Source organism: Mollisia scopiformis (genome assembly GCF_001500285.1).
Source record: "Mollisia scopiformis unplaced genomic scaffold LY89scaffold_13, whole genome shotgun sequence".
NCBI lineage: Eukaryota > Fungi > Ascomycota > Leotiomycetes > Helotiales > Mollisiaceae > Mollisia > Mollisia scopiformis.
The window spans coordinates 546860-568244 of record NW_017263593.1 but is presented as its reverse complement, the minus strand read 5'-3'; the positions used below and the strand labels follow the sequence as shown (position 1 = coordinate 568244).

At 46.6% G+C, this 21385-nt stretch overlaps 6 protein-coding genes across 6 annotated transcripts; 1 reads left to right on the top strand and 5 right to left on the bottom strand.

Moving 5' to 3' along the window:
- Nucleotides 1–1698: 1698 nt before the first annotated feature.
- LY89DRAFT_697540 (uncharacterized protein) lies at nt 1699–3541 on the top strand (the record flags this gene model as incomplete). Its single annotated transcript, XM_018216918.1, has 3 exons — nt 1699–2039; nt 2086–2639; nt 2688–3541. The coding sequence occupies 3 exons, from the start codon at nt 1699–1701 to the stop codon at nt 3539–3541; spliced, it is 1749 nt and encodes a 582-aa protein (XP_018070692.1).
- A 771-nt stretch (nt 3542–4312) lies between these two features.
- LY89DRAFT_748918 (uncharacterized protein) lies at nt 4313–5578 on the bottom strand (the record flags this gene model as incomplete). Its single annotated transcript, XM_018221162.1, has 4 exons — nt 4313–4403; nt 4458–4905; nt 5008–5150; nt 5280–5578. 4 exons carry the CDS (start codon nt 5576–5578, stop codon nt 4313–4315), a joined length of 981 nt encoding a protein of 326 aa, XP_018070691.1.
- Nucleotides 5579–7709: 2131 nt separating this feature from the next.
- LY89DRAFT_719074 (uncharacterized protein) lies at nt 7710–14081 on the bottom strand (the record flags this gene model as incomplete). The annotated part of the gene is made up of 11 exons (XM_018218467.1): nt 7710–9426; nt 9564–10126; nt 10173–10710; nt 10757–11268; nt 11337–12250; nt 12302–12450; nt 12495–12856; nt 12907–13456; nt 13496–13692; nt 13748–13804; nt 13866–14081. The coding sequence occupies 11 exons, from the start codon at nt 14079–14081 to the stop codon at nt 7716–7718; spliced, it is 5769 nt and encodes a 1922-aa protein (XP_018070690.1). The 3' UTR covers nt 7710–7715.
- Nucleotides 14082–14723: 642 nt separating this feature from the next.
- On the bottom strand, nt 14724–15850 carry LY89DRAFT_748912 (uncharacterized protein; the record flags this gene model as incomplete). Its single annotated transcript, XM_018221161.1, has 2 exons — nt 14724–15757; nt 15838–15850. 2 exons carry the CDS (start codon nt 15848–15850, stop codon nt 15063–15065), a joined length of 708 nt encoding a protein of 235 aa, XP_018070689.1. The 3' UTR covers nt 14724–15062.
- A 679-nt stretch (nt 15851–16529) lies between these two features.
- LY89DRAFT_80112 (uncharacterized protein) lies at nt 16530–18265 on the bottom strand. The gene is made up of 3 exons (XM_018223418.1): nt 16921–18265; nt 16775–16867; nt 16530–16726 (listed from the first exon to the last, which is right to left on the bottom strand). Exons 1-3 carry the CDS (start codon nt 17866–17868, stop codon nt 16631–16633), a joined length of 1137 nt encoding a protein of 378 aa, XP_018070688.1. The 5' UTR covers nt 17869–18265; the 3' UTR covers nt 16530–16630.
- Nucleotides 18266–19177: 912 nt separating this feature from the next.
- LY89DRAFT_586081 (uncharacterized protein) lies at nt 19178–21015 on the bottom strand (the record flags this gene model as incomplete). Its single annotated transcript, XM_018209354.1, has 9 exons — nt 19178–19316; nt 19368–19548; nt 19607–19778; nt 19835–20012; nt 20066–20182; nt 20240–20362; nt 20412–20526; nt 20582–20867; nt 20923–21015. The coding sequence occupies 9 exons, from the start codon at nt 21013–21015 to the stop codon at nt 19178–19180; spliced, it is 1404 nt and encodes a 467-aa protein (XP_018070687.1).
- Nucleotides 21016–21385: the final 370 nt, after the last annotated feature.

Sequence of the window (21385 nt, the reverse complement as noted above, 5' to 3'; positions counted from 1 at the left end):
GATGTGATGTGATGTTTCTTCCCCGTTCATCATAATATGGCGACACCAGGCCTGGACCTCAACCCACATTCACTCCAATAACAGCCCACCAGAGACATCGCCGCCTATCAGCTGCATCTCGTGCCACCGCGAGACCAAACGTTGCTCATGACACAGCAACATTCTCTCCATCCTTCAGACAGCGACGAGTAATCATGGTCGCGACCTGATCTGATCTGATTTGATTTGATTGTCACGAGCGGTTCCCGACTGAACGTCACCGTGAAAAGGCTCTTTTGCCGAAGTGAGGCAACCATATATCCGACCGAATCGTCACCTTATCTGGAAAAACACCAAACCACACCTTGCTGTGCTCCAGGAAACATTGCCAGACGGACTGCACTTGGGAGGCCCAGTCGAAGATCCGATCTGAGCTGCACTGGACGGACCCCACGACGATCACACCAAGGTGTTCGAGTGGAGGAAGAGGAGAAGGAGAAGAGAGAACGCAGAAGGAAGAGTCAGAGATTCGACCAGGGCAAGAGGTTTACCCTTTCCCAAAAGAGACCAAACCACCTCAATCGCATCCGTCCCAGGGCTCGACGCTCAAAAAAGAAAGAAAGACGGGTTTGCATTAAGGCAACGAGAGCACGGCCATTTCCCAAGGATCCGGTCTGTCACTCCAAGGTCAATAGACCGGTAGTGCAGAATCTTGTTCCATCCCTCGCTCCGCATCACCTGAAACTTTTACCCTCAACCAACTCACCTGCTCATTCGACCTGGACTGTATTCCTGCATTGCAGCCAGCTTGGTTCTCTTGATCTCCGAAGCATCAAACCTTGGTCCCTACTGGAAATAAGGTTGATTCAGCCAGAAGTCGGAAGACCTTACCGGTAGACGTGCACCATTCAACTGAACTTACAGCTTTCCAGAAGCGCGGCTACTCAGTCAAGTCCAGAACACATCCAGAACTATATCTCGCCTTGTCTTGTCTAATCCATTATCACCGGATTACTCAAACAGATTCGGCCATTTTTGTTGCCGCTGTTATCAGGGACAGCTGCAGAATTCCACAAATCACCTGCTGTTGAGGTCATTTACCGAGACTTTCTTTAGCTACTAACATCACCTCATTCTGCGGGTAGCGCCTGTACCTCAGAAAAGATCATATTGAATTCTCCTGGGGCTAGATTCTTTCCCTCGTCAATCTTAAAACGGCCCCTGAGCTCAAATATCATTGTCTCTCCAGCGACCTCCCTCGTCGCTTGGCCCCGGTCCATTTTTTACATTCCCGGAAAACATTATTGGTCAAACAACACACACCCCGAACCATCTGAACTTACTCTTCTATCTCTGGAGAACGGCCTGTCCTCAACAGGGAGTAACAGATACATCGGAGCATCCTCCTCGCATCTTCAGGTGTTTCACGGGTGAACGATTGCTACTGTTTTGAGCTTTTGATATTGTCCGACCTGTATCAGCTATTGATGGCGCGTGCCAAAGGAGCCATCTGATTTCGATAAACATCTGGTGCTTCCTGCTTGACTTGTGGTCTGGATCATCCCAACAACATCAGATCCTCGCCTTTACAACGTCAAGCTCCATTATCAAGCACCGTTTAGCGAATCGACCTTCTTTATACCTTACGCTTTACCTATGTGCTGTACATTACGAAAGCTACCAGTGATCGACTTCATGTCGGATCACCCTTACGGCGGCATGAGTGATAGAAGTTCATCGTCACCGCAGAGGCGGCTGGAAGATACCTTCCCACTTCGAACAGCGTTACCATCCAGAGAACCATCCCGAGAAGACATCGAGCTTGCTCGAAAACTGCTAGGCCAATCACAAGCGGCAGCAAATAACAATGAAACTAGTCACAACGAGCCGCAGGCGAGAAACAGTCAGTCGCCATCGAACGAGCAGCAAAGAACCGGTTCAACAAGTCCGAACTTGGACAGAGTACGACAAATCACTCCTAGATCAGAAGGAGAACAATCACAATCTTATGCGCCTGTGACTTCGCAACCTGATGCTGCTCCGAGTGGACAGGTGTGCAGGTAGGTACAATGCTTCTGAGTTGGAATCATTGCTAACGGTGCACAGCAACTGTGGAACAAGTAGAACACCCTTATGGCGTCGATCACCTCAAGGTGCCACCATTTGCAATGCTTGCGGGCTCTACTTAAAGGCACGAAATGCCTCGAGACCAACCAACCTGAAGAGACCTCCTTCAGTTGTACCTCCACCATCAGGACAAATTACAGCAGACCAAAGGACGTCACCAGCGCGTACTGGCCAAACTCATCACAGTGCATCTGGCGCTACTTATGTTGCAGCAGACCATACCCCCGTAGGATCATGTCCAGGAGGTGGACGGTGCAATGGTACAGGAGGAGCTGAAGGTTGCAGTGGCTGTCCTGCTTTCAACAACCGAGTCTCAAAGAGCGCACATTTCGCAACTTCTCAACAGACACCAACAGCAACCTCACAATCCTCGAATGACCAACCCACAGATGCCCCTTCGCCGATAGACGTTGCTTCTTTGAGCATTCAAAACCAAAATACAACTGTTGTGGTCGCATGTCAGAATTGTGGAACAACGATTACCCCATTATGGAGGAGAGACGAAAGTGGCCATACCATATGCAATGCTTGTGGTACGTAAGGATTTCATGTGGCTTTATATTAGTGCTGATTTATTTTAGGCTTGTACTACAAGTTACATGGCGTCCACCGACCTGTTACAATGAAGAAATCGGTTATCAAGCGACGCAAACGTGTCGTACCCGCCTCTCACGGTACACAGGCATCCGGGATCGATGTCGCAAGTAATTCGATGGGATCTCCAGAGTCGGATCAACCTTCACCTCCAGCAGAAGCGCCGCGGGGTAGCCTGAATCCAGACGGATCAGTAAACCTAGGATTTCGAATGCGCAATGATCAGGCAAAATCTATACTACCAGAACCCATCTCCACTTCACGGGCACAGAATGGTCAATTACCCAGCTCAGATCTTACCGCGTACGCTTCAACTTCCCAGGCCCACTTACATGAACACACCGATTCCCTCAACGATGACAACCGACTACCACCAATGGCTTCATATCCTTCACCTAGCCAACAACGCCCCTCCCTATCGCCAAACTCTTTCCTCTCGCCCTCAAGAAAACGGTCCTTTTCTGCCACCGAGATCGAGCCTCTCCCATCCCTATCCGATTCAAATCCAACCTCAACAAACCCCAAACGTCTCAGCTCCATAAAATCGATCCTAAATCCTGGCTACGTAGACATCGACTCCGCAGACCGAGCCAACGATCGCCGAAGTCCAGGTCCAAGTCGGTACTCGAATCAACCCAGTCCCAGCATGAACAGCGGCTACGCAACAAGCCCCGCAAATAGCGCAGTCGGAAGCGCATTAAGCAGCGCAAGGGATCCTCAAAGCGAGAGCGAAAGGGCGAAAATGGAAAGAAGAGAAATGCTTCAACGTGAAGCAGAAAAAATGAGAGAGGCGCTCAAAGCCAAGGAAAGGGAACTGGAAGAATTAGGAATGAATGAGTGACAGTTATTGTCGTGCAATCATCAGCTACGACAACAACGACACTTTATTGCTTGTGGCGTATAAGCAAGGCGTATTCAAGGGGGAGCATTCATCTTAGACGGATAGGGCATGAAGTGATCTCTTCTTCTGATGGCTGGCGTTTCGGAAGGAAAGCTTGGGACGGACGGCAAAGCATGAATTGACGAATTGGGTTGGGTATGGGGGGCAGGGCAGACTTGCCAGCTACGGGACAATTAATGAAGTGAGATTGGGTTCGTACTGGTACTGTACATGATGGAAATGTATAGCTTAGCTTAGATGGACAGGCTGAATTCGAATTTTGTGAATAGTGTATTCTTTTCCAGAATGACGAGGGCTCGTGCAGTGAGTTGAGAGACCAATATATTCAAGCCACGTCAAGGGTATTGCGGTCACGTGCAAGCACTGCATATTCCACCAATGAGCGGTAACGGAAGGAGGTAGCTCAAGAAGGAAGACAGGATGGCAAGGTCAAAAAGTGATGGTCTGTTCACGTTGCTAGACATGAACAAAACAGGTCACTGACTCCACGCGATAAGCAGCACCCCAGAGACAGCGATGACCTGTACGTGATCTCCAAATTTGTAGCCCTAGCCGACCCTCAACCCAAGGACGCAATGGCAAAGACTCGAAGAGATGGAAGCTAGGAAACTCATTGTGACTCAATTTAATTTAAAAAAGCAACGTATGTTAAATGGCCCCAAAGCGCCCTCAAAAATTCAACCCTTGCCTGCCTCCAATCTTTCCCTCGATTCAGATCACAATAGCAGAGAAAGCTATGCTTGGGACTGGGTAGTATTGACCTGACTCATCTCCCTCAGCCAACAAAGCTGGACAGATAACACTATAGCACAAACTATTAGAAGATAGGCTTGAAGTGGAGCAGAAAGAGGCTTACATCTGATCTTCTGTGATGCACACATTCTCTGGAATCTTGTGCCTTGCCGATGGAGCATTTTCAGCCGCCTCTGGCAACTTAGCCTGTGTGGTAACAGCTTGCAATTCACCCCGAGTATCATCCATTTGCCCTAACGGTCCTTGTACCATCCCGCCATTCTCAAAACTCCAAGCCCAAGGCCTCAAATCTTTGTGTATAGCCATACCGATTCTGGTAGCAAGCAGGGAGCATGTTCTCAACGTCGTTTTGAATGTATCGTTGGAATCATCGAATTTAATCCAGTGGTCCAGCAACTCCACAATGAATTCTTCGAGCCGTTGTATCGCTTCTATATTCGGCGGTTCCTGTCGAAGATCTAGCAGAACGTTGTCGCATTCGCGATAATCAGGCCATAAGGTGTGGAAACGGTAAACCCTTGCTTTTTCTTTGGCCCAGTGCTTGAAAGCGTCTATGAAAATCAACGATCGTGATCAGTAAGGTTGTCCTGCTTTGTATGTGTACATCGCTGGTGGGATGAGATAGAACAGAGGTGAAAGGCAGAAGGTCTAACCAGGCGAACTCCGGCGTTTTGTAATTTGCGCGATTTGAATAGATTCTGGGGAAAGAAGTGTCCATTGTGGTGAGCCCTCAAGCATGACGTTCGTAATCAAAAGTCGACACAGGAGGCTTTGCACGTATGAGCTTCGAGCATTACTGTTGGGCATGTGGCTTGTTGCTTTCAGGATGTGAGAGTGATCTGTCGCCGGGTATACTCTTTCTAGTAATTCTCGGATTCGTGTTTGGGCCACATTATCGTCGTCATTGTTGACATCCGGGTCTTACCATCTGCATTGTTGCGCGAACTGAGCGATGTAGAAGTTCAGGTAGTTGATGCGCTTGATAAGGTAGGAGACTGTAGAGCTGGTCATGATCTGATACTCCGGCACTTGGAAACTCTTTGGCTGTGGGTTCCACAGATTCAAGCCGGGTGCTTCAAATACGGAGTCCGGGGCCTCAAGTCGAGACAGGGAATGCCGCTGAGTATACCAGCGTGTTACTAACCAAGTAACCAGGATGCTGACTATTGAACAGCCGATTGCGGTGCAGATCCAGGCTGCGATAAGATCAATGTGTAGTCCCATGTTGCAACCGTTGTCGTCAATCTTGAAAAAGGTTAAGGATGGTTGGGGATAGTTAATCAAATCCGAGACCCATGTGATGTGAATGTGATGGGATACCAATCAAAAGTGAATGAAATGGTGAAGCTCGAAAATTCAATCTTATGATGTGAATGTGAGTCAAGCTCGCAGGTGAATAGGCAAGCGGCTACTAATGGCGTATGACAGTGGATATCGCAAATGTGGAGCCTCAAGTATGCCGTGTAAGCAAGCAATGTCGGAGCCTTGAAGTTTGCTGTGTAAACAAGCAATTTCGAACTATTGAACTATGCTGTGCAAGCAAACAAGCAAGCAAATTAAGAGAGGAAGGGTGAAAGAAAGGAGGGAGAGAAAAATACATTACGATAGCAAGCGCATAAATCAATACATTGCTATGTAAAGAGCACTAATCTTATACAAACAGAACGTTATTGGCCCTACTAGCGGGAATTCTCGAACGAAGGGGCAGCCTCACCTGACTTTGTCGGCAGTTGTACCACCTAGACTGAAAGAACACTTTCTCTGACAATTCACGGTAGCACAACATTCACAGCAAGACAGCATCGACGGCAGCTTAGCATTCATGGTAGCATAGCATTCACAATAGCACAACACTCGCGGCTGCACACTTGGTAACACCTTTATAGTGGTTTCCACTTATCACACTATTCTAGAAATAGAAGCTTAGACTACTATCTGTTCTAGTCCATAGGTGAACACCTGCTGTTTATAAACTTTACCCCCGCCATTCATGAATGGTGGGGTGTTTATGTATGGCACCCCTAAATTATAAACTACACCTGCCATTCATGAACTCTTACACTAAAGCCGAGTGTTTATGTATGGCTAGTCCATTCACAAACTAGGGGCGCCATACATAAACCCTCCGCCATTCATGAATGGCGGGGGGGTCAGTTCATAAACGGCAGGTGTTCACGTATGGACTAGAACATATCAAAAGACATTTGGCGTAGTTTAGAAGCTAACAAAGTATGCTTAGGTTTTATGTCGAATGCATAACGTGGAAGCAAGCAAAAGAAGAAAGAGTAGTAGCCTATAGAAAGTGAAAAGAGTTTGTGTGAAAGTAGAATACCGGAGCCAAAGACCTTATTTTATAGTATGGAAACAAGCAAAGAAACAGTCACCAATAGTATACAAGAGATAAGGTGCTAATGATTCGTGACAGCGAGGCTCGGGAACCCGCGAGGCTCAGCCCGTCTTGTCTTTTGCCAATAGGACGAAGAACGAAAGCTTTACAATATCTCGGACCGGAATAGGCAAACCGACTTTGTACAACATGCATCGGGCCGTACGAACTATCGTCGTGCTCCGTTAGCAAATCTAGCCTGAGGACTTGAGTATGAGGACTTTACTTCTCATCAATCCCATTCGTTCTTGATTCTTTTCGATGCCAGTCAAGCTCGAACCTCCACCAACTCTGTGCTCTCTCAAATAAATCACGCCCATCACTTGTTGTTATTGAGAACCCCGACCTCTTGCAACTTTTCTTGCTGCATAGAGCGGACGCAGTATCACGTGATCGTCGAAATGAAGCCTTCCAGGTACACATTCCACCAATAAGCCGTAACGGAAGGAGGTAGCTCAAGAGGAAGACAGGATAGCAATGTCAAAAACGAAGGGAAGGGTCTTTGTATAACGCCAATTATGAACGAACCAGGTCACTAATTCCACGCATGATGAGAAGCTTCTTCTCGAAAGAAAAAGAATGGACATTGAAACATAGGCATGTCCTCTAACTGCTCATCTCAATCTTGATTGTTGTAGTAAGATCAGAAGCCTTTTCCTTTTCCCTTCAAATACACATATAAATACACCACCTCTCCTTTTCTTCCCGTTTTTAAAGACAAACACCACATAACACCCATCCAGAGGTATCCTAATATACAATATATAGCGCCATATATACATCCTCCCAGGGTATCTAGTATATACAATATATGCAGGCCCTTCCCCAAAACTCCATTTCCAACCAAATCATCTCAATAGATAGACTTTAGCCCAAAACGCTATATATGCAAAGAAAAATCATGAGTAATAAGAAGATTCCCGACTCCCGGACTGCTGATGACATGTACCTGTGTACCGTCGCTCTTGGGCCCCACTATCCGTCCGAATCTCGACTAAACTTCTGCCACCTCGCTTTTTGATCAGTGCTCCAGTCCATTATCAGTGCTGTTTCATTGTTCATCGAGGCTCCGATATTTCCAGATCGTCCCATTTTCGAGGATGTCCTCATGCATTGAATGCTGCGAGGTCGATTGAGTAGCTTTTCCGAAGCAGCCAGTAGACGATTCATCGTCGCGTGCTCGGAACTCATAATCAGGACGTATACAGGTCCAGCGCCGCCCTTTTCAGCTCTGATATACTCCCGGTGTCTGCTTTCACCTTGGAACTTTTCCTTCAGTGCTTCCAGGAACTCCCAGGAGTGTTTCCACTTTGCCAATATTTGGCCGTTGCCGAGAGGTTTGATGCACATCAACTGTCCATTCTCGCCGAAGTGGAACTTTTTTCCGGCTTCCAATGAAGATGTGCTCCAGACGTATTTATACCTAGAGCTAGAGCCATTGTGCCCATGACAAGGTTTGGGGTGCATTGGCTTGGGAATGGAATTCTGATGTAGCATGAAAGAAGTCTCAAGGACTGAGCTGTTGAAACCCTGTTTAGTCATGGTATCTATGATTGGTCCCGAGTCACTTCCTCGGTTTTGGCACTTTCTAGCTTGGATCGAGTCCGGGAGCTCCAGACACTCATTTTCGAGTATAGCCATCGTACAACACGTTTCGGTGTCCTTTAAAAACCCCACCCAAGTATGCTCGCGCAACGGTAGATTCACTCTGTGTCCGGGTTCTGAGTTGGGGACCCAGTGAAGGTTGAGGCTTTCAGCATCAGTTCCTGTCCGCGTCAGGGCTTCTAAACAATGTGTTATGGCCTTTCCAAGATCGGATTGCCAATTCTTCTTGGACAGATATAGCTTGCGAAATGCCTTATGATTACGACTCTCGAGGGCGGTATAGAAGCTCTGCTCACACTCGGGGCTCATCCATGTCAGGGCTCCGTTGCGTAGGTGATTTATCATAGTTTTGGAGCCAAGGAGACTGATGAGTCTTTGCCGACGAGCATTAAACGTGCATGCCGAAACTTCAACTCCGAACTTATACTCCAGTATCCGGATGTTACGACTTTCAGGATTGTTTTTCCACTCCTCGGTCCAAGCTTCTTTCCAAGCTTTTCTACGCCTTTTGTATGTGCGCTGTGCGCTGCCCTTCACGTACGATGGGCCAAGTTGTATTTGGACTGCTTCTGAATCAAGAATCCTCGTGTTCTTTATCGTACCAGTCTCAAAAAGGGAGTTCGAATTCCGCAGATGCTGTCTGATCTCACCAGTTGATGAGTTACACCGCGTATTGCACTGCAGTTTCGTACTGGCCCCAATAAAAAGGATGTCTTCGGGGCGTAAAAGTGCTCCAGATGATCCAAGAACGTCACCAATCTCACCGAGATCTTTGTCTGACATCCAATGGCAAAACACTTCATGTGTTTGACAGCTAATTGATTGCTGGGGATCAGAAGTCGGCAGCTTCCACGGCAGTATTACTCCATTTCCAACGCTATAACTAAGAATGCGATCATTGTCGGTCTGACCGTCTTGCAAAGCGCATGTTTTCCACATAGGTCCCCATATATCAGCGAACGTTGTGGCATCAGCTGAAAGATACAAGGGAGGTAAGTTAAGCTGCGGAGCATCTGGATGATGCCACTCAAGGACCCAAGCTTCTTTCCCGCCTAGAAACTCGTCGAGACACAAGAAAGATCTTCGACGAAACATGAATGGCTGTTTTTGAGGAAAGGCCCAGGGAGAGCAAAGGATTTGAAGTGTGTCGCTCCAAAGAATTGAGTATGAGCGCCAGCATATGACAAGATTGCCACATCGAGAATATGAACGGCATACCGCCATAGTTCGGTGCAGTGTGCAATAGGAATACTCAAGCCAAGCTCAGAAAGTATCTCTTGGCAAGCCTCCGAGACATCCTTTGCAAATATCATCTCAATCTCAAAAATACTCATGGGGCGAAGGCGATAAAGACCAATGAGTTGAGAGAGACAACTCTCGAACGCAGTTGCCAACCGCCTGATCTTGTGACATTGGATCGGGAGAAGCCTTGCGACATTATGCCTGGCTTTGTCGAGAACAAGAATACTGATAAAGTCACCACAGTATGATGCATTCTCCATAGCTTCGACGCTCTGCACGATACAGAGAATGATATTCCGACATTCGATGACATGAAACATGTTCTCGATCGCACGTTCAAGTTTATCCGGGGAGTTGTAGCTGTCATGCACTATCGCAAAAGGAGAAGCTGTTCCAGACACAGCCTCATTCGCTGCTTTGAGTACTTCTTCATAGAATATCTTTATATCATCATCCTTCAATACCTGCAGTGAAGTGCTACCACTATTTCCCGTATCTAAACCAAAACGGTATTGGAAGGGCTCGTAAGTTGTTCCATTCTGCGTAAGATTAGCATGCATGGGAGAAGTTTTTCGTGAAAGCTACCGTATAGAATTGGAACATCGAATTCTTCAAAACTTGTGATTCCGGGTTGTCCAGCTCTTGGAAATATACTGTTGGATCCTGAAGTCTCATGTTCAGAGGAAAATCGTCCGAAGCATCATCTGTTGACGAAGACTCGTCGGTCATCCAGCCCGAAGCGATGGAATCGTCATCAAACATGTTGATGCCATCGATATTCTCGTGCGTGGGCGAACCGTCATATTCATGATAGCTCATTTCTTGCTGTGGATGTAAAACCCTAGCTTCATGTTGATTCAGCTCGCGAGTCGGCGAAGGTCCAGAGCGATACGGAAGAGGCGCTTGAATTGAGGACGGAGATGCTGGAGGCCCTATTTCAGCATAAGTAAAGTTCGTCGCAGGTCTCCTTTCGAAATAGTCTTGAATATCTGGTGACGTGGGTCTGAGTATTGATGCGTTGTCTTCGTTAGATTCGGGGTTGTGATCGTCGATATCGTGGACGAAGCTGCCTAATAGCATTTTGTATATATTGCCATCGGAGTGCTCGACGTCGACGAAGTCACTCGAACATATTAGTGATGTTACATAAAGATACGATGCGCACTTACGGGATGCCTTTATATCTCAACTCGTCGCCCAGTCCAGTAAGTATTTCCATCGCATAGGGGTCTCTGCCAAATTGAATGAACTCAATGCTAATTAGACGATCGGTAAGCTCGCTCTTCCTGACAACTTTCAATGTTTTCGCGAATTCAAGTAAACGCTTGGCAACAGGGACTTCATCCCACATAGCGTTGGTCAGGACAATGATTGTAACTTTTGAGCTGTCTTCCGGAAATTGCTGCCGATCAAGATAATCTCTAAGCAAATCATCGAGTCGAGCTGCCATGTCAGTCGTCTTACCATCGTTCTCAGCCGGAGGGGCGACTTTGAGATCTACCATGGCGTCCATGAGGGTTTTTACGCCCGTCTTCTTCCCCACGTTTACTCCAGAGAGGGTGAAATATAAGTCAACTCCATCCGGATCCAGACCTTTCGCTTTCATAGCAAGAGTCTTAAGGACAAATTTAACATTTGCCCAATGCTTGTGCATAGACCATGAATTGTCGACCAAAAATTTCTAGTTTCAATCAAGTTAGAAAGGGTATTGGCTTGGAATATTGGTGGATCAAAAGTTGAAAAACTTACAATCTCACGATTATTATACTGTTTCACAAGGTAATCATCCATAGATCTCTTTCCAACTGACTCTTCTATTCCTTCGTAGGCTTGAAAGATGTCCTGGACCTTGGCTTGAAACTTCGCTTCCGCGGAAGACATTACCGGTACATTCCTCTGAACTTGCTTGTAATCCAGGTTCTCAGAGTTGTCGTATTCAGTGACTGGAAGTGTAGTGGTGGATTGGGTAGGCGAACGATAGAATGGTCCGCTCACCATCTGTGAATCACCCTGTACTGTTGTTTCTGCCATGGCCGGGCTCTGTCCGTATTCGTTTAGTATCTGTGCCAAGTCGATGTTGGATTCTAACTGAGTCTCTTCGATTAGAGGCCGGAAGTATTTCGACTTCATGCCCTTCCGACCATGGGCTCGGTTGACTGGCCTCGAGCTCGTTGGTTCACTTTGTGCAGAAGAGCTGATAAACTCGATAATCTCCGGCGACACAGTCGAAGTTGGGTCTTCCAGTCCTAAGCTAATCTTGAAGAGCTTTTCATAGACTTCAGAAGATTGCCATCTGTTGCGAGGATCCTTGATCAGCATGTGGTGATCTACCACGTCAAGAACTTGACTTGTGACTCGATCCGTCCCTCGAAGTATGTTACGCAGGTATAAGTGCCAAGCAGTGACTTCAGGCAAGACATCTCTCCCGTCGTGGAAGTAGTCACCAGAATCGAGTCGTGGAAGATCCTGGTTTCCTGATTGAGCAATACTGTTCAAAGCGCGATGGTTGGCTTCTTCTCGTAATTGTGTGTACTTTCGTACGCCTTGGTGACCCAGAGCAATCCATGTCGCTGCTATTGAAAAGACACAACCCAGAGCCCATACGTCGACTGTTTGATAGAATCCACGACTAGGTCCCGCTCGAGGAATTTGTTCTGGTGCGCCTGAGAGAATTATTAGCAAAGCTTGTCAAAATTTAGTGCATGTTATCTTACTGTATGTCTTCGTGCCACCTGTTAATTCAGCTGTTGGTCTAGCATTCCCTATCTTCTTTTGAAAAATCGCGAAACCAGGATCTGCGAGCTTGAATTCTCCATCTATTTCGAGTACATTGGACGGTTTGATGTCCGCATGCCATCTATTACTGTTAGGATCACATCATAAGAATTTGAGAGTCGGGATTATTACCCCCAGAATTCTTCCTTCCTATCGGGAATCGCAGGTAGATAGTGAATTTGACTTAAAGTCTTTGCAATATTGAATAAGCTGTTCCAAAATGCGTCTATCTCGCTTTGCAAGACCAGTGGCAACATCTCCTCATTGAAGACCGTCCAGAGATCGCATTCCCCATATTCGAGAAGAATGTTGTAGGACTCTTGTGCAGAGACTCCATTGGCGTCGATGCCTATGATGGACGGTATAACCTTGTGAACATAGCAACCCAGGTATCGATTCATGCCGGAGTAAGGCAGAGACCGAAATGCTTCTGCTTCATTGATATAAGGACGCTTGTAGCCTTCCTTGAACTGTTTGAGAGCAAAGCGATAGCGCTGTTATCAATCAGTATGGAGGAGAGACCCATTGGGTTGGGACAACTGACCCAGCCTAGGTTGTCATCTTCACGATAGCGAGATCTTGTGACGGTTACTGCTAGTTTGCTGCTCACAAACTCTTCCAGAATTGCAACTTGCCATAGCACTGCTGTCCCGCCACTTTCACTCAATATAGATCTCTCGACGATTGGTATGATTTGCTTCGGATTGTTGAAGTACTGTTCCTCTCCTAGATCAAATCTCGCGGGACAGAACTTCCATTGTAGGTCATCGAATTCATGGGTCAGAGCTATAGGATCGAGGTGAAAGCCGTGTTCTCTAGCGGACTCGAGCATCGTATGGAATATTTCTTCCAATGCTGAGACATTGATTGGGAGGTTGCGATCAAACATTTGTTGACTTCTAAACAGATGGACTAAACAGCCACGGTCCATCATCAGCAGTATACTGAATATGAGGATGCACCCAGTATGTGGATCAAGGAGTTTGGCCGGCGTAACAGGATTAATCCGTGGATATCCAGGCCAGTGGCGGTAGGCATAGTCAAGCAAGCCTTGGGCTTGATAATAGCTTGAGCCATCTTCTCTGAGCCCTTGGCTGCGAAACCATCTACTTAGTTCGGAGACTCGAACATACGGCCTGCCACTGGAAAGAGGTGGAGGTGGAGTATATAACGTGCAGCGATAAAGTTCATTGTCAAAGTCTCGAACGGCTGGGTGGTCTCTTGTGGCTCGAGCTCTCGCCATGCTGAGTGGCAAAGGAGTATGGGTGGGTAGTTCCTCCCGTAGCGATGCGCCTGGCTCCTTTATCTTATAAATTTCTGCTTTCTCGTCCTACAACCATGGATCAATTTCGCTGCATCTGATTGTCAATGGCGAGGCAACTCACCTCACTGAGCATTCGAGGCAAGCGAAGCATCAGATTGTCCCCCTTGAGTCTGATTTTCTGTTATTCTTGTCAGCCAGAATTCAGCGCAGGTAGTGCCCAATAGCAGCGTATCACATACGTCTCCCTCAAAAGTAAGGTTACATTCCTGGAACACAACCTCAGCCAGATGCTTTCTGAGTTTCTCCGTTGGAATATCGTAGGCGACGATCCAATCTTCGACACAAAGAGGCTCTGCGGGCGCTGCATTTTTAGAGTTACTAGCCCTTATGCTGAAGCTCGATCCAGCCCTCCTGAACGAGAAGCCCGTGGGCGCTCGACTCGGCGGTGTATACATTTCCAGGTGTGTTCGTTGGACAATCGACCACGATTTCTCAGCGCTTAGGAAAACAACCTTCGGCAGTCAGGAGTGCTGCAAGATAGGAGACTTGAGGTCAAGAGCGCCCAGGTGAAAGGTAGCTTCCTTATAACCCTTGGAAGCAGGCTGCTACCATGCATGAGGCATCCAATTTGGAAGTTGTGGCTTAGTTGCCTCGCGCCCTGAAAGATATCACAAACATTCATTGGCCAGCTTTTCAAGATAAGACCAATTTTTCAGGAGGGCGTGTGCATGAGGGCATATTCATGCTAGTTCTGAGCAAGGAGTCAGCGCAGCCTTATCTTGGTCATATAGATATCTGGCCGTCAAGTGATGCTGATAAATCGTCACAGGTGGAGTCAGCAACGAAGGCACTTCCGAGCAGACTCTGAGATTTATCAGATCGCGATGGACATCTGAGCGAAAGCAGATCTCTTCATAGCGTATGTTCGAGGTCACGTGGCTACCGTTCAGCATCCACCAAAGCCCACCGGGCCCTTCGAGATGTTTCCTTCCCCTGGAGCATAACCTGACTGATAAAATACGCAGCCTTTGAGTGACCTTCTTCTATCCGGCATTGCACGTAGACTTCAAGCTTTGTTCAACTTCATTGATTTGAAGACCAAATTTCGATCACGCGAGCTTGCGCTGAATTCGAAAATTCTTTTCACTCAAAAGGGGTGTATTGGAAACATGTCAACCAAAATTGGATTTTACGACAAGCGAGGAATAGACTGTTTCCTCTAGAAGATCCGCTTTTACTTTCTATGAAAGAGGTGAAGTGTCACAAACATTGTTCAATAATTGCGAAGAAGGGATGTATGAGTTGGCTTTCAATTTTATCAATTGTACTAAAGCAATGATTCTCACCACGCTTTTCAGGAAGAGGATGAAGAGAAGGGAGAACAGGTTCAACCTCACTAGAGGGCGATTGGTGCTCCTCATACGACTTGCACCAAATCATCGCATCATCACAGAGAGGATCTTCTCCTGAACCGACCACTCGAGAATTTGAATCTGCTCGCGCACTGGCTCAAGCAGATCATCAAGTTGCTCTATAGCACACCGATAATCATCTTTGATCTCTCGGATCCGATCCTCGGCGTCCTCCTCCATGTCGATGATATTTCGATGGTCGTTTTCAGCCATGGATGAAAATAGGCGCTCGTAGCTCTCGTCTTCGTCCTTTTGTTGTTTTTTGAGGTACATAAGTTCGCGGCGGAGACGGTACCCGTAAAGTTCGATGTACGAATCAGATGCGCCTTCCATCTTTTTCTGGACTTGGGTGATCTGCTCGTCAAAGGAGCGATGAGTAGCGCTTGCGATCACAGCCAATTTTTGAACATCTCGGTCGCAGCTATCTCTCTCATTCTGGGCTAGAGCACGCAGACTCGCAAACTGTGTCTCTTGTTGGTTATACGTTAAGATTATAGCTAGGCGTTCGTTGCACAGGACAGATTCGTAGACTCGCTCGTTGCGGATCAAATTTTCTTTTTGCCTGTGAGCAAAGCCTTCATCTGCTGTGTGCGCCGCCATCCAGTAGCACAATGTGCATTTTGGTGGGCATCGCATTTTCTTTTCAGCCTTCATTCTGGCCTCTAACAAAAAGCGCTTAGGGAACGATTGGCTGTAAGAAGATATCTTGATAATGTGAGCTGTGAAATGTGTGAAGAGGCTGTTGTGTTGAGTTGTTCAAGAGTTGTTTGTGTATACTGAGAATAGAAACCAAGCTTACAGATATCTACCATTTTGTACTAGAGAATTTCCACTTGTCCTGTAGACTTAACACATCGACTAATTTCTACAGCAAACCTTCTTCAATATCGAACAAGCCCATTGTCTTTATGACAAAGCCCTCTTTATTATTTACCACCAAGTCTTCGTTGAAACTGCATTCCTTTGACAGCAACACTAGCACTCCCCGTTCAAACAATATACGAACAATAGAACACCCCTTCGAAACCCCACACCATTCTAAAATGAGACTTTGATTCTGAGTGAAACGAGTGGTCGACTTGAACATGGACTTCAAATCAGACAATGTAAACGTGTGAGACGGAAGTTGCGTCAACACAAAAGAAGGGAATAGCATAGAATGGAGGCTAGCAGATAGAATCGCGAATCCAAATATGAAGATACAAGCTAGTCGATTAAAGAGGGTATCCTGGAAGCTTACGAATAGGGTTCGGGCAGAGTTATGTCTCGTGGATCTGCGGTCATTGGTATCCTCTCACATTTCTTTGATTTTTCTGACATCAGGCTCTCAAAACAAGTCCGATACCAAGCTTTCTCCTACATCCATAAGTTCACTGTTAAACCTGGGGTAAAAAAACAAAAGCTGGCAGAAATTTAGAGGCTGTAAACTTAACGCAACTAGTTCAATCAAGCCAAACCTCCCTAAATTAAATTCCACAAGCCATACTTTGAAAACATGAGAAAAGGACTCGTAAATCTAAGTTCCAAGCTCCAAAACCCTTCGCTAAGGAAGCCAGAAGCCCGTGGAACTTCTCAGTCGTCAAAGATGTAATTCAGCTCAGTCTGCAATCGTTGCAAGACTTATGAGCAGGCTCGCAATACGTGCAGAACGGTGAAGTTCTCAGAAGAGAGGGCATGTTACACTGGCACTACTTATGTTTAGTGGATATCTTTCAAGAACATAGAATATATCTTACGCAGACGAAAAATATAGCGCGATTTCGGGTGCCAGACCTCGCTAGCCGTGGAGATAAAGTCGCCTTGACCGTAACATGTCTGTCAACCTGGCCCTGGAAATGTTAACAAGATCCCCTCCAATCCACATCTATAAAGGGGAACTTACAGATTGGTCGCTGATTGAGGGCAATAGAGAAGGTGGAACACAAAGCTTGCAAACCGACCATGAGAACGCACTTGACATTTGGCTGGACCAGACAATATGATGCTCGGCACTGTCAAAATTGACCAAAGTATCCAAATTACTTTGCGAAAGTCCATGATCACGTCTGAGGTGTCTTCGCATCTGTGATACTGTCAACTTGAGACAAGATGACTGAATATCGCATCCTCCGATATGACACTCCCAAGCTCGAACTTCCCCTGAGGCTTTCATATGCTCATTGAAGATGTGATGGCTGATTTCTTTGCGAGATTGAAATCCTTGAAAGTCTCCTCTAATTTCCTTATCACAGTGGAGGACTGGGCAAAATAGGTCGTTCTCATGCTCCACTTCTTCGATGTGTTGCGCCCATTTGTCCTTTCTGGCGAATGATAATTTGCAGCCTTTGAAGGGGCACCAAAAGGCTTTTACATTGGAATGCTTCTGATGTGCATGACGCTGAAGCTCATAATTGTTTCGGAATGGCCCCTTGAAAGAACAGCTGGGAATTACACAGATGATTGGTGCGACGTGAATATTTTCAAGATGTCTCTCCAAGGACGAGAGAAGTTTGAAGACCGCCTTTGACTTGCAACCACTCCACGTGCATTTACTGGTACCTGCCCAATTCTGAGTGACAGAGATTGCATGAGACTCTAGGTGAATCTTGAGGTCGGCATCGTTCAAGAAAGGGACATTTCCAAGTGAGCAGCTCAACCAGCTGCAGCAAGATGGCTGGGCGATGAATGTTCCCTGTGTTGAGGGTATAACAGTGGTTGCTGGATCAATTGCCTTGCATGGAGGAGAAGTCTTCTGCTCTGGCAATGGTCTATTGCCCGACCAAGGTTCGAGCTTGTATATCGGATTGTCGCTCGATCCAAGTCCGTAGTCGACACAAAAGTTCACTAACATCGGTGGGGAGTCGGTTTGACCCTGAGAAGTTGCTGGACTGCGGCTCAAGAATCGCCCTCGTTAGCACGACTTCTTTTTTTTTTTACTCACATGAGGCTCTCATGTTGGCTGGCTTCGCTTGTGATGTTGTCCGGCTGTTGATAGGTCGTCCAGCCCTCGTCTAATGGCTCGAAGGAATCCCATGCATATGAAAAGCTCGGTTGTGGTGTCAATTGCGCCATGGTCTCATCCAGGGCGTTCCGTTCCAGTGAATCGAAATCAAGACTGGTCACATCCATGCTGTCGAGTTGCAGGAGTAGGGCGAACTAGCGAGGGCGTTGCAGGCGAAGGGCGTTGGAAAGGAAAGCGCTTCTGCTTTCCCTTAGGCGTTACAGGCTGGCTGAGAACGAAATTATGGAAGAACTTTCGAAAGTAGGAAGGGGCAGTCCTTGATTATATGCTTAAAGCCGTCGTTGATGCCGCACCTAGTCAGGGCGATTTCAAGCTAGCATGTATGTGCAGGAGTGGCTGATCCAATGTCGCCCGGATGCGCACATGCTTAGTTGTTGGATTGTTATGCAGATTGCGGATTGAAAGACTGTTTAGAAAATGCAATGACTGGAAGAGGTACTTCAGCAAAGTTATCGAGCTGATCTATCAAGTGGTCGCGTGGTACCATCCGTTTGAAACCTACCATGCTCGGAGTACATAATCATTCTAAGGGTGCGACTTGTGCAGGGCACATTCTCTAGCGTTTGACATGATTTTTTGAGGCTAGTTCTTCTCTTCTTTCTGCGAATAGGGTTAAGCGAGTTTAAGCGAGGGTGCATGCCCTTACGAAAAAGGAGGACGTTTTTGCCCAGGGAGGTTTGATCGAGCTTATTTTGGTCTAAGTTCTAAAGAACAATGAAGCTGAGTTGTGGTTTGAAACCCCAAAATACGAAAGAACTCAAACCCGATGTGGATTCTTCTCCTTTTCTGCCCAATCTAACCTCACGATCTTACCGCTGCGAACCTAGGCAAATGCGGCTAATCGTTAACTTGACACGGTAAAAAGAGCGACTCGTTTAACAACGAGAAAATTTCAATCTTTGTTTGCCAATTAAGATCGACTCACCTTGCCCATCGCCCTTTAAATCGTAGGATAAGTAGAGGGCCAAATAAAATATTGGGGGTACTGTAATTACTTGGGTCAAGTCGTATGGGTGCAATTACATGCTTGGTAGGCTATGGTCTTGGGAATGATTTTAATGTTAGGTATGATGATGCCGACTAAAGGCACCGTTGCATACACAAGAAAAGTCCGGCCAACGGGTACCGCCTAAAGTCACTATCGGCCAAAATATCTGATTTCAAGATTTCTGAAAACAAGGTATGACACGAACGTGAAGACAGCGCTGAACTCAAAGCCGAGGTCGCCGCCATATGGTGTCGCAACCATAAGCGCAATTGGCCCTGTGTACCATGTCCTGTTTGAAAGTCAGTACGTTTAAGTAGGTGGGAACCATGAGGATGCGTACTCAGCCATCGCGGGAACACATCCACCAATTGCCACCAGGATGGCTCCACAGCAGGCATAGCCTGGTGGAAGCTTGCTGAAGTCATTGAAATTGTCGGGATTGATGGGGCCAAGGTGTCCAGACTTGCGCCTAAACCAGAGGAACTCAAGCAGCATGATTACCGTGAAGAACGCCGTCCAATCTATTCTCTTATCAGTATACTTTGGTACAATGCAACAGAAACTTGTCATTGAACTTACAGGATAGAAGTGAAGCAAAGTCGGACAAAAGCTCTCCAAAGTGTTCACGTCCGGCAATTGCAGCGATGAGGTAGACAGCCGTGAACAAAATAACATAAATCACTCTAGGAACCTTCATGAACACTGGATGCAGCGTCTGGATACTCAGTGCTCCGGAATAGGTATTGGGGATCTGGGGGCAATCATGTTCGTCAGTGTCTGTTATTCCATGTGGATTGAGTAGCATACGTTACATGATACTGCTGAGAACATCAAGATAACCAACAAGAACTTGCCGAAACCTCCGGCGGGCTCAAGGATCTTTCCAATGAGCCCTCCTAGGGAATCCTTTTCAAAAGCGGCTATATAATCTGGATTAGTGATGCTAAGGAGAGCGCAGCTCATAATCGCGGTGGCTACGATGGGTCTACACGAGTTGTTCAGCTAGAAATCTAAGAATCCGAGGCATTCATGACTTACACGTAGATACCGATGAAAGTCAATACGGCGGATCTCATTGGGGGAGTGTTTGCCGGCAGGTCAACATTGTAATCGGCACCTATCGTGGTCCAGCCGGAAGATATCGAATAATATATACTTAGATAGATGTCAGCCACGATGGTCTCTCATGTAACAGCTCATATTGGTAGTTACCCTGCATATGATAGAATATCCCCAATCAGGTCAGATCCTGTGTCGTGCGTGACGTTGTTTTTGTTCACATCGTACCCTCCTCTAGCACCCAGACCAATGATGATCATGAAAATGATAAAGCATCTTAGGCCTTTGTCAGCAAAGAATTGTGCTTCGAAATATATTCACTTACAGAATCCACGCCCAGCGTTCCCAAATCTTTACAAAATTCAAGCCATAGACTGAAAGTACCATGACAACTACGGAGATCAGAATAATTCCAGCTATCAACGAGACATCCTCGTTGACTGAATGCACCACGTCAGCATTGTCATTTTTAAAGGTAAGGAAAGATGAACTAACCGGCATGAAGGGCTTGGGCTCCAGCAATTGCCACTGTCACTGAGTATGCCAGTTGAGTCAAGATGTTTAAGACACTGAAGACGAAAGTACCAGGCCAGCCTCCTGCAAAACGTGCCAGTGCCATAGTCCGCAAGCCGTATTTGGGGCCTAATGTGGTAATCCAAGCTGTGGTAGCGACACCTACCAGCGACATAGTCATGATAATAGCCACACTCGTCTTGAAAGACAAAGAGTAGAACTCAGTTCCAAGCATGCCGCTCGCAAAAGACGTAAAAGAGAGATTAACCTGCAAAAGGCTGATCAATATCATCGCCCCTGATGATTAATTACAGATTACCCACAGAGAACCAAAACACGATTTGATCCCAGCCTCCGGATTTCTTCCGTTCGGTCTCAGACACTCGTTCAATGCCACGAACTTCGGCACCTGTCATGAAGAGTTTCTCCAATATCCAAACCACAGGCGCAGGGTATCGCTGTTTGAAGCTCTCTCGGATGGTATCAGCACTCTCGGGACCCGAGTCCACTTCATACAACTCGGATACTGGTAGCTCATGTTTTGTAATTTTCTCGTCGAGAGAGCTATTCTCGTGAGCTGCATTGTTGGTCGCCATGTTGACTGTGCCAGATATTGTTTTCAAAGAGTCAATATTGATACAAAGCGAGGTTGAATAGTAGTCATATCTATCCGAAGGTGATTTATGTTCTCTTTTTTCTGATGTAGAGTTGTGCACTTATCTCAGGTGTGAGCTCTAATCTAAAGCTAGAGTCCCAGGTTGTCGGGGCCATTGATGATAAGGCTCA